Raw genomic sequence first — 17,353 nt, forward strand, 5'->3', positions numbered from 1 at the left:
GACCGAAATCCCACATATAGGATAGATCTTACAGAGCGGGGAAATAGGAAGAAGTTGTCAGCCAGCTTCGAGGTTGCGTAGAAATGGGAGAAAAAAAAATAAGAAAATACTCCAGCCTCGCCCGAATTGCATGTAAGAAATGCTTTTGAAATGTGCGCCACGTACATTGCAATAAGAAATAAAATACAACAAAAAAATCCAAGCGTAAATCTTTTTTATTGAAATTTTTTTGGGTTTGCAATTGAAATGGGCAACGGATAATGGACGCAAGCATTTTGCAGCGATTTGCTAAACTGCAATGTATAAAGCATGAGAGGAATCATTTGTGAACACAGACAGCAATTGAAAAACCGACAAATCATTCAAGATTTTGATTGATTGAAAGGGTCAAGGAGTAGGCAAAACTAAGGAAAATATTTTATTTTCATGTTGTAATAGGTAATCTGATTAAAATCATACGAAAAATAAAGGCTCCCAATCATTAAGCCCAAAGAAAGTATATTTATTAACTTATCTGCTAACCTTTTGATTATCTTAGGTTTTAAATTCTCTTGCGAATTGGTCTGTGTAATATTTTTATTTCTAAACTTTCAAACAAAACCTAAATTTTAATTACTTCTTAAACACAATTTTGATTTGATTCTACCACTCAAATGTCACATAGTAATTTGTCATCATATTTCTTGCACTTCCTTAATCATTCAATCAATGTTGACCCCAAATAAAATACCGAAAAATCAATTTGAAAATGAATGCCTCACAATTTCCCTCCTCATTGAACTTACAACTTTCGAATGGAGGTCTTTCATTGATTGAGTTATAAATAGTTGAGCCGTTCAGTCCATATGAAAACTATATGGAGAACCCAATTTGCAATAAAATGCTAGGTAGCCACGTGCCAAGCGCAGTGTTTTTCCGATCCCCTCCGCCACCCAACCTTGTCAACAACTTGTCTGGGGTTCCTATACCCCTGACTCTTTCTAGTTTTTCAATCCCTCTCTTTCTAGCTAACCGCTTGGAGTTAATTGCACTTGTTTGCCATTCTCTGAATGATGCCTGTCATGTAGGAAATGAAACAGGAAACACTGGCAGATGCAAAAATATGAGGAGAAAAATGTGTAGTTTATTTTTTTTAGTGAAAATCTTTTTTAGTTGAGAAGTGAAAGCATGGCATTCTAAATAACAAACTCAATTCTAGATATATGTTAGGATACTATATTAATATTGATTACACTAAGTATATATCCAGTAAATCAGAAGAGTTCTCAAAAGTTTTTACGTATTTCAGTGCGTGTAACATAATTTCAAAAAATTCTAGCGAAATGACATTATGATATTGTGGTTAAGCAATATTAATAATAAACCAAGAAGGTCAAAATTTGTTGTTTTTTTCTCTGTGCACCCATACATATAACTCAAGCGTTGACAACAAAGTCGCGCCTTCGTTGTGCTTCTCTTACTTCCCCCTTCTGCGATTCATCCACCCACCTTCAGCAATTTATGCATATTAATAGCAAATTTGCATATTGGGCAAGGTGTTACAGCAATTGGTGTTGTTGTTGTCGACATATGGAATCGAGATTGGAGAACTGAGAAGGGGGATTTAGCTGTCTGCTCTATAACGCCCACTTCTCCTATACCTCGACATTATTGCATTACGAAATTCACACGCAACCAAGCGCGAGTAAAAATAAAAAAAAAAAATACAAAAGGAAATCATGTAGGCTGATGGAAATGATGATGATGGATAAACAGAGATGGTAGAGATATTTGTACATATTGGCCATCTCGTTCGGCATTAGATTCCCAGACAGCCCACGGCCTATTTGATGTCTAATGAAGTTGAACCAATCTGAAAATGATTTAGCAAATAGAAAATATTAGAGGGGAGAGGCCGTGACATTTAAGAGTGCAGCGAATTGTATGCGACAGTTTTCTGATACATAATAACACCATTAAAGTCTCGCAATAACCTCTTCTTTGACTTTTAACTTTGAATGCAAATGTCAAATATACCAAATATGGACCATGACAAAGGTTCTATAAAAAAAAGCCACTCGAATCTTTTAAAAGCTATGAGTACGTGCAGCGCAATCGCAATCGCAATGAATATGTAAATAAATTATAAGCGCTGACAATTCAGATAGAATACATTTAAAGAAAATGTCCCATGAAATCACATAAAACATTTGACCCTCAACAGTTGTCCATATTTATTTTTTGTTTCTCTTTTTTGCATACATATGTACTAATATATTTCAATGCATTTTATGCATTTATTACCATCGCCATTGGCTGTGTTTAAAACTGCCACAAAATGTTGGACAATGCACATATTTTTTGTCGGTTCGGGCACAAATTTGTTTGTCATAATTTTTCTGCATTTATTAAATGTTGACATAGCGTGGGCAACACTGATCATAAATGCAGTAATTAATCTTTTAGGAGAATTTTAAACATGTATTTACCAGGTCATAAAACACCGCAAAAACGAGGAGATTTTATAAGGAAAACTACTTTATTTATCTTTTAATGAGTTCACATCTCTTTTCTGCAATATTTCACGTTATAATTACTTTTCGCCAGCCCTGTAATTTATTATATTCACTGAAAAGCAAAATGAAACAGAGCTTAACCCTTCAAGAAGAACTGTTTAAATTCAATAAATTAACATGCCGCATCAAACATTTAATTAATGACAATAATTCCAGCGAACAATAATTCCACTTGAGCAGAGAACAACGGACATTAAATGGAGGCGTAAAAAAATGGGAAATGTGGAAAATGTTCCATGAAAGGGATATATTTTTCAGAGGTTTCGAAGCGCTCTTCCCCCCCAAAAAACTCCCCCTTCGGCAATCTCTGTCCTGTTTGAGTTGTAAATATTATGAAAAAGAGCCCGGGACTAAAGTGGAAAATATAATTGTTAATAAATTCACTGCAACAAAAAGAGCGAATAAGCCAAAGGCAGTCGGACAGTCACGTCGTATACGTGATATTTTACGTACAAAAGAGTTAAAGGATATATATGTATAAATGCAGGTCCACAGCAGTGACAAAATTCAAAGTGGTGTGTATGTAAATATTTTAATTAAATTTTTATGTCGCCAGTGAAACGAAAAATGCCCGATAAAGATAGTTCACCTCAGAAAAAAAAAACGAAAAAAAGATGCAATTTTCCACTTACATTCTCGTGCTTGAAGAAGCAGAGCATTTTCAGCTCGCGAAAAACGCGTTTCGATGAGACCAACGATTGGAACACATTTGGCAGCTTCTTCAAGGCCACGCGACGTCCATCCCGAGGATCTGTGACAGCCCTGAAAAATAAATATAAATATAATTATAATAATATATGAGATAATATTTTGTAAAGACAGTGATTTATTAAAAAGAGTCCTGATTTTTTGTAATTTATATATATGTATATTACTTAAATAACATTAAACAATCATAATAATACTTTTTACAAAAATTCAATTAATTAAATTATATCTTAGCATTTATTCTTTAAAGTCATTTTACCATTGCAGTAAATTGCCTGAATTTAATGGATATACATTGTAATTTCAGCATGTTGTTGAGAAAATTCTTGTGTTTTTGAACCGGGACCAAGTTAATCTTCAAGTTCTTGTTTACCGCTCAAGTGTCGCATTATAAACAGACCTCGATGCGAAATTCTTTCCCCCTGGCATGAATGACATTTTATACTCTCTGACAAAGCAGACAAAGCACAGTCAAAATCAGTCAGACTGGGAAAACAAACAAACATTCGATGGAGTTTAAAAGTTCGTTCAACTTTTTGCCTTGACAATGCCAGGAGTTATTTTTCTTTTGTTTTGTCAACCCCTCAGCCGCCATCAGCAAAAATCACTTTTCTATTCGAGCCTACAAAATGGCGCCTAAAGTAGGCAAATGTGTATTGTCTAGCAATTGATAAACAACCACAGAGACATGGACACAAAATTAGCAATACGAAAATGTGCGCAAAAAAAAGGTCAAACAACTGACATGTTGGGGTTGAGGTTTGGGCGAAAAATTAAGGAGAATAAATGGCGTTGGGGATAAAGATGGGGATGGGGATGGGGATGCAAACACCGACGGCACAGAGGCGTCGGGCCGGCTTATGGAAAACTTTTATGATGCCATTGGCCGAGGCTCGGTGTTAGTCACCGTCCTGTCCTGTCTGGGGCCAAGTCCTTGTCGTCTGTCTGCACGACTCTTTCCAAGAAACTCCATTACACAGCTAAAAAGTATAACCGAATGTAGTACTGAACTATGCATTTTGTTATGACATACAATTTGAAATGATAAATACAAATAATCTTATCGATAAAAGTACGCTTACAATTTTTACATGTCTTTTAAAATAAGTTAAAATTCGATCAATAAAAACTTATACGGGTTTTCGATTCAAAGACAAAAACAAATTTAACTGAATCCAGCCAAACATCGAAATATTTATTTACATTTTTATACTTATTACTTTTTGCAACATAATATTTTCTCTGTGTGCTCATTTTTCGAATGCCGTGTCTGTGGTGAAAAATATTTTTGTTATGGTTTTTGCTTTCAATAGCCAAAAACTGCGCAGCATCTTTTGCTTCTCAAGTTACCAAAATATCTTCTTGTTTTCTCATTCCTTCTCTGGCTGCTTGGAAATCTGCTTTTGCTGTGTGAATAGTAGAGGGCCGTAAATCTTTTAGCCCTGTTCGTTCGGCCGACGACATTTAAGCGTTCAAAATTATAGCAAATTGCTGCAGATTGAATTGGTTTGTGTGCGCGTTGCTCCATTGCTTTCTTTTTCGTCCTTTTCTTTCTGCGCCTGTGTGTGTGTTTTTGTTTCTCATTGGATGAGTCAGCATCCAATTTGAGTGTAGCATACATTAGGGCGCTTTTCTTGCAGGCAGAAAGCGATTTGCATGTCTGAGTTGGGAAAATGAATAAAAATCGTCTAGGCACAATGTCAGAAGTGTTAATGATAATGAGGAACGAAACGATTATGCTAAAATGCAAAACAACAAACGGAAAAAAGGCAGACAAATTACATCAACTGAATAAAAGAATAATGTGATGTAATGGCATGGACAAATATACAAAGACATTTAAGTTCATAACAACAAAACATTCTAAAATGTCTCAGAAAGTATAAAAATAGCATTACAATTGAAGGAATAACAATAGGAAAACGAGGGCAAGATAAATTTGAGCCTTAGATTGGCGAGTTTATTATTTAAGAAAGTGTGCAATAATATTTAATGGGCATATTGACCGCATTTTTTTTTAGGTCTAGATCTCTCATCCGAAAACAATTTTTCACCGTAGTAAAGTTTAAAAAGAGCGCATCGTAGTGAGAAGAAGACACACCCATTAATATTTTCTGGTCATCTATCAAAGTCGCCGGCGCAAAGGAATCTCAAAATCAAGAATTCACTTTGTTGGCGATGAATTGGGTTAAAATAAAAATTGTTTACCGCCAGCACAGTGGAACCACAGAAAGCGAACCGATAAGACCACATACATGGACAAATAACACGAATGATGCGGAATGATAAAAGGGGGCAGACTGAGATGGCAAGAGACGGGGCGAAAGAGAGGGCATGATGATGATGGATGACAAAATGCAGGCATGTCTGTTGTGCGAGGGAGGCGAGTGGGTTAGTCCGTCCCCCTCTGACCTTCGCCTTTGATTGAGCCCATCTCCTCCCCCCTCCCCCCTGCCCAACTAAAGGTCCATCTCCCACTGGTTTTTCTTTTACATCATTGCTGCAATTTCTGATATTGTTTCGTTTCTTTTTCCCTTCTTTCAATGTCAGTTAATGGGAAATCATTTATCATGTGCGTGTCTTTCTCTAAGAGAATAAAGAAAAAGAAGAACCAGTTGGGAAATTAGTCTTAAAGCAGGCCAACGGCAATATATATTCGAAGCGAAACAAAAAGTGCCAGAACTAAATGATAATTACCCAAGACAACAAAACGCACTGAGATCAATAATTTATCATCTCCGACCCGAGGTCTGTCCTTCAATTTGTGCTGGTCGCCTTGTCTCCACTCAACTTGAAAATTTGTTATAGTTTCCCTCAATCTGATTGATCGTAACCAACGAACTGGAGAATAAAAACCATCTTCAATTGTCTTGCTCTACTCCAGGTGTGTGTAGTTGTGTGTGTGTGTGTGTGTGTGTGTGTGTGTGTGTGTGCATTTCGTGTTCAAGTGCTCGGAATCGAATCAAAAAAGGGTTATGGGTGGGGAAAAAATGGGGGTTAAACTCTGGAGGAAAAAGCGGAGGAGTCGGAAGCACCAAAGGGAGGAAAACTTCAAATTGCCATTTTGATGCTCGCAAAGTTTTGCCGTTTTCTTATTTTATTTTTCCTATCTCTTCCTTTCCGTTTTTTTCGTTATGCCGCAAACAAATTCAAATATCCTTTCGATTGACTCTTGGTCAGTTGGATATATCCTATTTCCAATGGGGAATTTTAGTTTCATCGTCGGGATTTGCTGAGGATATGCTTTTTGTCTTGAAAGAAGTTTACAACTTTTAATGGGTTAAGAAAATAGCTATATACTTTTCCAGATATTTAAATGCTCTTTTTAAAGTGTACATAAAAACATTGTATTAGCAGTACCATATTAGTTTTAGAGTGTTCCCCATTCGATTACTGCCCGTGTCTAAATCCATTGCACATTCCTTTCGGATGCTTTAAGCAGCTTAAGCCGAAAAATAACTTTTCAATGACTTTTTGGGTTCGGACCTCGCCTGCGGGTCACATCTGCCTCAACTTTACATTATTATTTCATTCCTTTTCCATTTTTTTTTGGCATTCCTTGTATACTTACATATACTGTTTGTATTAAAAAAAAAATGATGTTTTGGACCCTTTTTAGAGGCGTTGTGCGAGCCATGGGCAAGCAGCACCAATATCTCAGCACCCGGTCGCCCTCATCTGCTTACATAATTTCATTTTTGATTTCTTCTGACACTTTGCACATGCTTTTTGAATAACTCATCGCCTTGTGCACTCATCATCAAACATTCTTCGCCCAGCCACTCCCCCTTCCCCCACTTCTCTTAGTCCCCGCCTCAAAAGCTGATCCATCCAAGTGAGCATTTGTTGCCTTTGGGCCTTTAACTTCCTGCTGCCGCTGTCGTCGTCGTCGTCGTCGTCGTCTGACTGCCTTTTTCTTCATCCCATTCTAGAATCAAGCGTTCATTGAACCCTCGACGTTCTGAGTTTCACTCTTCTTGGTTATTCTTACTCGATTCAAACCTTTATTTTAGGGCACTTTCATTGTGAAATCCGGAAATTAGTGTTTTTAATATTTTATTTTAAGTCTGACACATCATTCAAAAATCTGTATATTTTCAAAAACCATACTATGATTTTTTTCTATACTAATGGATCTATTGTTTTATATGTTGTTCACACTTTAAATCGTGTTTTGATTCACCTTGAAAAAGCGCATTAACTTTATCTGATTTGCCTGCTCACATTTCGCTATTAAAGTCCTCAATTACTAATTGCAGTTTTGCTATAATTATAGTCCCATTATATATGCCACATGTCCAGAGCTGATGGGGGTGGCATTTCGCATTTCGAATTTGGCCTGTGTGTAAATTACTAATTTCTGTTGTCGTCCTGACATCGCTTTGATTGTCTCTGTCACTCTCGCTTGCCCTGCGTCTGTCTGTCCCTCTCTTCCTGCTCTTTGTTTGCTCTGTGACGTGCTGAGCCATCCAATTGTTGAGCTTTTGCTGATGTTGGCATTTCGCAGTGTCCATTATTTTGGTCAGCCACCAGCAGAGAATAGAGAAGTGCAAACTCATGCGGGTGTACATTGTACCGGTGACGAAAATGTACGAAATCTTCTTTAATTAAATATGGTTCACAAACAATGTTTGCTCGTAATCAAACGTTCTCTTAAAAACGTTGCAAATACTAGTTTGTAAATTTTGGTCACTACCCTTTGATGGTGTTTTGTTATTCTTAAGGTGTTATCGATAACTATATTAACTATTAACATTTTAAAAAGGAAAATCACATCAAACAAGCACCTTGAATTGTCTGTTTTTAGAAATATATTTTGTATATTATTAATGCTTCAAGTTCCTTATGAGTTTTATAGTAGATTTTCAGACTTCAACATTGAAAATTGTTAACTAGATTTATTTAAATACATTTTGAATGTTTTTAAATTTAACCAAAGTTATATGTACATATATATTAAAGAAAACTTGAGGTCTCTCTATAATTTGGTCGCCTGTACCATACATAGATGCGTCATGTTTAGGCCAAGTTTTCCAATGACGCCACCCACAGAAACTAATTCGCATGTTTCAACCATTTCACACTGTTATAATTATGGCAATGGATACCAATACCAGCAGGGAATTCTAATGCTCACTCGCTCGTATTGCTATTTCTGTCTCCCTGTGAATGCGCAACATTAATTGCAACATTTTCGCTGTTGTTAATTGACTAATAACTTTGGGGTTTATTCCCCAGGGAGTGGGCAAATAACAAGGGGAAAGTCAGAGAGAGAGAGAGAGAGTTGGGTAAAATACATACACACTCGAACTAAACCAATTAGGCTTAATTGAATTTGATTATATAAATAAAACAGCGAATATTCACATACTACATGGAACAGCTTTAAAAACTCAATTTGAAACTAGCCTAGCTGTTGGCAAATATCTATGGAAAAGCTGGGAAAACCCAATCTCCGCCTTTCCGCCCCATCTCCTGTCTTCCTCTCCGCCCACTTCCTGTCTCTTTTACGCCCTTTTCCCCATTTCGTCGTCGTCGTCGTCGTCTGCTTCAATTTATGCGCGTAATCAATTTTACAAATGGCCTGCAGGCAAAGGCAGGTGGTAGGCGTGGCATTTTCCGGCCGGAGAGCGAAAGAGAGAAATAAATTTATGCAATTTAGAATTTTTCGAGGGTGGGAAAGTCTGCTAGTATGTGCAGTCAATGACTTTTACAGCCGAACGACGCTAAAATCAATTAAAATCCATTTTGATTGCATACTTCACTCGAATCCGGTTCACTATAAATTTCATCTTCGATACACAAAAACTCTCGGAGTCTCGCACTTAAGTATACTATGAAAAATGGGGACACATTAAAAATGTTTCCAAGGCAAAAGCAAAACAATAGAGTCATTGTCAATGTCGTTAGCTCGATTGCCGCTTTTCCTTGTTGCCTCTGAGTTCTTGGCCATATTTCACTTTAATGCCAAAGAAAATGCTGCTGCTGCTGCTGCTGCTGCTGCTGCTCCGACTTTTGGTTCGGAATGAAAAATGACAAGAGCCCAACAACAAAGTGCCAAATTGCCAAAGACATTAAATGAAATATTTACGTATATATACTGAATGTTAGGCGGAGGTTTTGGCCCGGCGCTGTCATAATTTTATAATTTTCTGTGTAATTGTTTTGGGAAAAGTGAAAATGTTTGACATAAATTTATGCCTTCATTTTTGGCAGCATGAGAAATGAACCATGCGAAAAATGTTGACCTAATCGATGGGGGCATATCAATATTACTTATCCGGCTTTAAGTTTCAATAGGTTTATCTTTCTTATAACTCCTTTAAATTGCTTACCTAAAAAGAGAAGAGAAAACGTAGAAAAAAGTAGTCAAGTTTTGAAAATTGTAAAAATACTTAATTATATAAAATGTTTTGATTCTTTATTTAAAAATCAATAATTGAATTTTTTTAAAGCGTTTTAGGCATTAGAGAAAGAGATACCATCTCCGTTGATTAAAATAGTTACAATATTAGTTTTGCCCCATGTTGAATATATTATTTTTTAGTTAAACCTTAAACTTTAAGGCTTAGAGAGCTTTCTAATATTTATTCAGAGGTCATGGCAATGTCGCAAAATGCCAGAAAGTAAAGTCGATCTTGTCGCTACCAATTATGTAAAAATCTGTTGGAAATTTAAATTTTATGTTGGCTTTTCCGCGAGGGCATCGAGTGGGGGCCCTTTTCCAGCCAGATTGATTATGACACTTTCTCCAGCCACATTTTCCAGCTTCTGACGCAAATGCGCCTCAACATATGCATCGAGTGTTTTATGTAATGGAAAATTACCAAAGTGCCAGAGACAAACAAAAAGCGAACCAAATCGGCGCCAGATAGAAGAAACAAGTTTGTGGCTCGTGCATTTGACACATGCCAAAATGAGGGGTATAAACTTTCGTCGCCACCCTCGGGTGGGTGGATATAAAAATAATGATGATGATGATGATGATGATGACGATGACGATGACGATGACGATGATGTGCCCTTGAATCAGCAACCGAAATGTTGAAAGCGCGCGTGGGCACCCAAGCAAAATCGTTTCATTTCATTTCGTTACGTTTTTGTTCGAATTTGTCCGCAAACAATGGAGCGATGTGGCTCTGCTCTGCTCCTGAAATGCCCAAAAATAGCCAAAGGACAAAGCCCAGAGGCAAATGATGCGGCCCGTCACCGCAGCACCAGCTGCCACGCCCACAACTCCTCTACATTTGGGTTGATTAGGCTGCTAATGGGTAACAGTGGGCGGTTATGGTATCGCAGGACAAGTCAAGATTTTTGGGGATGGAATTTGAGAAATGTGTTGAAGTGATACAAAAATTTGGAAAATTAGCAACCTTGTTGCTTTTGTAAAACGGTAGAGTCATTGAAAATAATCAAAGCCATAATAATTTTGTGTTTATAGTTCCTGAACTTTTAAGAATTTAATTTAAAACTACTCTCATTGCATTAATATTCCTTTGCGCTAAGATTTGGCCAACTAAAAATATTTCTAGGGTAATCCCAATGTTCGGTTATCATTTCGACTTAATGTATTCCCTTTTTCTTTTGTTGTCGCTTCATACTTAAGACCGTCATCAGCATTTCTCATGGATTTAACCACCCAGCCCACCCACTCAGTAATTTTGCATGCTCGAGCGATTTCTTGTTGTGCTTCGCATGTTTAATTTAGCCCGACTCCTCTTTCTCTATCGCCATTTCTCTGATTCTACATAAAACCCACAGCTTCCTGGCTCTTCAAACACTTGCATGTTTGGGCCTGCCCGTGGGGCCAAGGCCAAAAAGGATAGTCGTCCTATCCCGACTGGGCTCATGATTATGCTCCACTGTTGGCTGACCGCCCGAGGGGGTCTTCGGGTTACTTTTAAATTAATTATGCGCTTAATTGTCTAATTATTGCCCAGCAACAAACAAAAAAAGGTCAAGCGGGGAGGGGAGAGCAAAACAGTGGAAATAGTTTGCCTCGGGAATTCGTTTTGTTCATTTTTCTGGCTGCCAGAGTGAGGGATTACCAGGAAAAAAGGTATTTTTGTGAAGGCTTAACGAGAATAACGATGGTTTTCCAAGTAATTATTAAGTGTTTAGCTTATTATTTGTTTATGTTTTAGATCTTCCTATAAATTTCATTAAAACCATAATATCCATGAAAAATATTATCACCCTGAGCCTCCCTCCCTTAAATATCTGATTAGGGAAAGCCACCATATAGCCACATAAATTTATAACTCAGCCAAATCCTCTTTAGATTTTTATCCTTTCAACAACGATCAGAGAAAATGTACCGGAAAAAGTTGAGACTCTTTGTTTAGGCCATCATTTTAGGCTATTTCCGTTTTACACCTGGCTGCGCTTTAAAGCCATTTCATTTGCGACAGCCCTTTTATTTCTTTTTCTTTCAGAAACTCGCATGAAAGTTGGGCAAAATATTTTCCAAAGAAAAGTTCAAGGTGATGCCGTTTATTCTTTTTATGCTTGGCAGGAAAATGTATGAATTTCCTTTTCACAACCGACCGCTCATTAAAAAGGGTGAACAAAAAAATAAAAGATGCAAACCAAAAAAAAAAAAAATGAAATGTATAAGAATAATAGAAAAATTCTTGTGGCGTCTGTGAATAATTTGTTAAAATTAAGCCCTGCCCAAGGGCGTGGCCAACACTCACTAATGATATATACCGTTGCAACTGTGGGTGGTTTTCGCGGGCGGTGAATGAGCCTTGCCATGGGTGACATAAAAATATTATAAATGTAAATGGCGAACGTCGTCGTCTCTGTTGTCGAGCACATTTCTCATGTGAGCGAAGCTAAACAAAGAAAAACTCTTGGCCAGGTTGGGGGAGTTGGCAATGTGTACTGGGTAGTTACTCCAAGGATGGCAGACAAAACGTCGCCGTGCCGTAAAAAATTACAAGTATGGAAACACTTGGCTTATGCAAAACGGGTACCAAAAAATTATGAACTTCAGTGTGCGTCATTTAAGTAATAGTTTCAAAAAATGATTTTAAATGTTTTATTTATGAAAAAAAAAAACCAATTCTTTCTCTTTATAATTTTTAATATTTATTTATTTGTTTTAAAATTGGTGAGTGTTGTTTAAAGTATTTTCAATATAACTCGTGAAAAACTCCAAGTTCGAATATCCAATTTATGTGCTTGCCAAACTTCCAAGGAAGTGACAAGGATTTATGTGCAAATTTGTAGGCATATAAATTTTCATTTATAACACACATATACCCATTAAAACCAACATTTCATACCCTATCAAAGCACGGCACAAATTCAATATTCCCTTTACCATTTTTTCTTTCTTTTACAAAAAGTAGCCGACTTTTGCGCGTCATAAGCTTATGTGTGGGTACGTTGGTGCGTGCGTGTGTGTGTGCGTTTCAGGTGGAGCGTGTGCCATAAGCATGACAAGCTGTCACTGTTTTTTGTGCCACGTCCTTGTTATGTGCCTCTGCTTTCTCCCCCTCTTTTTGATCCTTTCTCTCATAATTCTCTCAAGACTTTATACTTCTCAACAAGTTGCCCATACGCCACGTTGTACTAATACGTTAATAGCTCCTCTCGCGCGTTCTTTATTTTTTTTGTTTTCTTTCCTTCACTTTTTACTCTTGACAAATTGGAAAAAAAGCCCCGAAATAAAATAGGATTTTGTACGTGCCAGAGAAAGTTATAACAATGGAAGAAGAAAGGTTCAAGTGAGTAACAAAATCTATGGCATGAAATTGCTGAAGTCATGGAAAGTGCTGGTTTGGGGTGGAAAAATCGAGGCCAAGAAGGCTGGTAACAATCTAATGATTTTCCCAAGCAGGCAAACGACAGCTCAAGGTCCCAAGTTCCTTTGTTGGGACTCTCCTTCAGCATCCTTTGCCCTAATCCAACCCTATCATTGATGGGCGACGCTCTAATAAATTTCAATACTGGACGGACAAACAATGCCACAACGATTTGAATGAAGTTGCCACTTTATCGTGAGGCGCACACATCAGAATATATATTATATAGCTATGGCATAGGCTTTATCCTTTAACAGAAAACCATAAGGACCTTCGGGCTGAAAGGCTGTTCGCTGTTGATAAGCCACGTTACGATTTATCCTTTATCTTTTGAATTGAGGTAGGTCTTACGTAACCCGTTACAGCATAGCCCTCTTCTCTCTCTCTCTCTCTCTCTCTATTCTTTGTATCTTTTATCAATAATTTATTAAACACTTTTCATATTTATGACAGACACGCGTGCAAATGTGAATATTTATAACGAAAAATAATGTTCAACGGCTTTGGCTTCAATCTTCTTACTCCTTCGTTGCTCAAAATTAATTCAACCATTAATCAATGCCGTGATTTACTACATTACAAGCAAGGCACGCTCGTTTTTGGATTTTATTGTAAATTTAACACGCTCAGAGCGCTGTCCTGATGGACAAATGATGACCATTTAATGGTAATCGCCAGAGATAATAATGTCCCTGCTACGAAAAGAGCAAGTAATGCAAAAATCAACTAAAAGAGGATGAGTATATTTAGGACAAGTTAAGCCAACAAAAAAAGTTTGCTTATTAAATATTCATAGGGCAACCCACATTCCTCTCTCACTCTGTATTTCTGTTTTACATTTTGTTGTTTGTTTTCAAATTGCCGACAGACATTGAATGTCCTTTTTGTATATATATAAGTTACAATGAAATTTTAATGTGGTAAATGTTAATTCTACTTGAAATATAACATTTTAAACAAATAAACGTGATTGTAAAACTACAAAACAATTAATATCCACACTTTTATTTTGTTATTGTTCTCATATTTTAATTATAATATTAACTATTATTATTATTATTTTTACCATTTATTGAGAAATGTACCTAATTATTTCGGCTAAGAAACCTTTAAGTAATATTGAATTTGAGGAATTTGTACAGTATTTTCTTTACCGTTTTACATTTGTAGAAACGCGTTTCCTGTAAACTGACCAGTTTCTCTGACCATTTTACTCACCCTATTAACCCCGGAACTGACCTTATTACATTTATTTGTTACCCTCAAAATATATACAGTTTTTCTCTTGTTTCTCCATTGCTGCTGATGACATTTATTCTGGCACGCGATGTCAATTAGCATTCCCAGTTGAAACATGGCTGATAGGCGGAAAACAAAGTAGGAAAAATGCGGAGTCGTGCGAACTCAGAGAGTTGGAATTCTGTGAAACATGTGAGAAATATTTCCTATTTACTTTTGCATTTACTGGTGTTGCACCACCGCCACCACCTGCATGACATGTCCAAAAGTCGGAAAATTTACGCGCCCAGTAATTGACAAAGGCTTGTGGGTTGCAAATGTCGAGACATTTGGTGGGGCGCCAGTTGGGACTACTGTGCGTATGTGTAATATGAGCCAAAAGGGGGACACAGGAAAATGGGAACAGGAGCGATAGACCACAAATCTTAAATGTCAAACGGCTTGAGTGACATTTGTATTGATTAGTAAATGCGATTAATCATGACTTTTGTGTATGCGGTGTGTGCTGGGAGTAGCATGTGGCATTCAAGGCACAAAAAATAATATTTCACAAGATAAATCTCCCAATTCGATCCCCTGAAATTTTTTTAATTCGGTCACATCTGTTGTTGCCTTAATCAAGCAAATGTTTTCATCAATAACCGCATAAAGCCAATTTGCCTTTGGGACGTTAATTTACAGGTCGTATTCCTAAGAATGAACAATCGGAAAAATTTATTGAAGATCCATGCGATGGTTTTGAGGAATATTTAAAAATGAAGCTCAAAAGAATTCATGGTCACTTTGCTTGAGGACTTTGAGTTAAATTTTTTAAAACAGTATCGTAAACGAATTTTTCATTGTAATGAGTGAACACTGTAACAAGTTGCCTGCTGTTGTTCTTTATTATTTTTCTTTCCAAACGCCTTCTTGATTATCACTCGATAATGACGTCAGAGTGACCCATATAAAGTCGAAAGACTAAAAAGTTTCATTCCAGTATTGAAAGTAAATGTCCAACAGCTGCTGCAAATAGTTAACTCACACACAACACAGCTGCAGGCAGTGGGAAAGAGAAAAGTGTAGAAAGAAAGAAAGGGAGATAAAATGAGAAAGAGAAGAAATCATATGGAGAAAGAGAGACAGCAGTAACAAAAACACGTTCGACACGTTCAGCGATACTGAAACTAAACATGCTGTGACCCAAATTCGCTCAACAAATATTATAATAAGTCCCAACTCATCTTCAAAGCCATTTCACCATCTCTTTTCATTTTCCGGCGCTTGGCTGCTACCTAATTAGCCTGTAATTGAGCACTTTCCAAATGACGCAATAAATTTCCTTTTCATTTTTTTTTTTTGGTAATTAATTAGCTAATCATAAATGTAAGATGAGACTTAAGCATAACTAATCAATTCGAGTTTGTAGAGCGGTATCACATTAAGATAAGAAGCAACTGAGGGTTCTTAAAAGATTGAGATTAAGAGCGCTTAAAAAGCGTTGAAGATAAAAAAAAGGGGGAGAGTAAAAACGCTTAAAGGTGTCAAGTTCAAAAAACTTTTGTCAGTACTTTATCAGCTGACTGAGCATTTCTTACTTATTTATAGATAAGTCCCACCAACAAAACTACGAAAATTAAATCAAAAGCAATCGGACCGATCGCCGCAACAACAACTATTTTTATTTCTTTTGCCCACGCAATAGTTTTCGTTTGCTTGGCATTCCGTTTGGCCCGAGTGCCGTTATATGGGGATGTAGCTCAGATGGTAGAGCGCTCGCTTAGCATGTGAGAGGTACGGGGATCGATGCCCCGCATCTCCAGTTAATAACTTTTTTTCTTCTCGCTTTTATTATGTTTTCTAATTCGTTCTTACAAAGCACGTAATTATGTACCCGTTAGTTTATAACGAAATTAAGTGAATTTAAACATTTTTATTCCTTATTAAACACACCTAAATTGTGTTTTGTATTATAAAGTTTAAAGTCGGTATATATTAAAAAAAAAAATTAAAAATAATAATAAATTATGTATAATTTATCAATTAAAAACCAAATGTATAACAGCTTAGATTACTTATATATTATCTCTGTATTAACATTACTGTTACATTTTTTTATGTTATAAAATTTGGAGTAGATCTATTGATTTTGTATTATTTTTAAAGGATTTCACTTCAAAATTCTTAGTTATCCCAGCTCTTGAGTCAAGGACAAAAAGCCTGAAATGGACGCACTGCAGGAAAAAAAATTAAATAAAAATTGAACGGAAAAAAATGTTGAGATAAAAAGCACTGAAAAAGCAACGGAAAAAGGGAAATCACGAATGCATCATAAAAACTTTGCACATCAATGCGCAGCGTGGAGAAGGGCGATGGGGGGCGTGGCTGGCGGAAAGATAGCGAATGGGGGCCATCAGCAGCCACTTTTGAGCCAAGCATCTAGCCAACAAAGTCCTGGCCAAAAAAAGCGATGATATACAGTTGCGGTTAACATAATAGCATTGAAAATTCAGGATGTCTTACACAATTATTACACTTACATTTATTTTAATAAACCGTGTAGGCACGAAAATAACTTAATTGATAACAACAATACCCTGCCAAAATTAAGTCAAAAGTTAAGTAAAATTATACAAAAAAAAATCGATATTATGTTTTACATAATTTTTTTTTGTAAATCTATAATTTCGACCGCATCTGTATATGGTACTTAGGTTGTCTAAATAAAAAAGATTTCGGTTCTGCTGTTTGTTGTGGCCAAGATGCGAGCGAAGGCACTTGAAAATCCAGCAAAAAGTGTGCAATAAGAGGAGGTGAAGTTTGGTGGGCTTGGCTCCGAAGGGTAACTGACCAAATGGTTTGGGTCAGGCCGGAGAACGTTTTTATTGCAATTTCTGCCGGCCAGGACAGGCCAGGCCAGTCGCTATATATGCGTGCTACATAGCCGGCAGCCTCATTTGTTGATGGATTAGTCAAAGAGCAGCCACAGGGGAAACGTGGGGGGAAAGAGGGAGGATGGGTTGGCTGGGGAGCAGCAGGAGCATTTCCTCATTTGCCTGT

At 36.9% G+C, this 17,353-nt stretch overlaps 1 protein-coding gene and 1 non-coding gene across 4 annotated transcripts in view; one reads left to right on the forward strand and one right to left on the reverse strand.

The window, feature by feature from the left end:
- Positions 1 to 17,353, reverse strand: part of LOC108135568 (serine/threonine-protein kinase NLK) — a 74,044-nt gene that overhangs the window by 12,058 nt on the left and 44,633 nt on the right. For all 3 annotated transcript variants that reach the window (XR_001773917.2, XM_041708245.1, XM_017256327.2), the window contains exon 3: positions 3,188 to 3,317. Coding sequence is in view for 2 of the 3 variants with exons in the window: in XM_041708245.1 (XP_041564179.1) it covers positions 3,188 to 3,317 (130 nt within the window). In the remaining variant the exon portion in view is untranslated. The remainder of the gene's footprint in view (positions 1 to 3,187; positions 3,318 to 17,353) is intronic.
- Trnaa-agc lies at positions 16,043 to 16,115 on the forward strand. The gene has a single exon. It is a non-coding gene; the product is annotated as a tRNA-Ala (tRNA).

This window comes from Drosophila elegans, unplaced genomic scaffold, assembly GCF_018152505.1.
Source record: "Drosophila elegans isolate 14027-0461.03 unplaced genomic scaffold, ASM1815250v1 contig_208, whole genome shotgun sequence".
NCBI lineage: Eukaryota > Metazoa > Arthropoda > Insecta > Diptera > Drosophilidae > Drosophila > Drosophila elegans.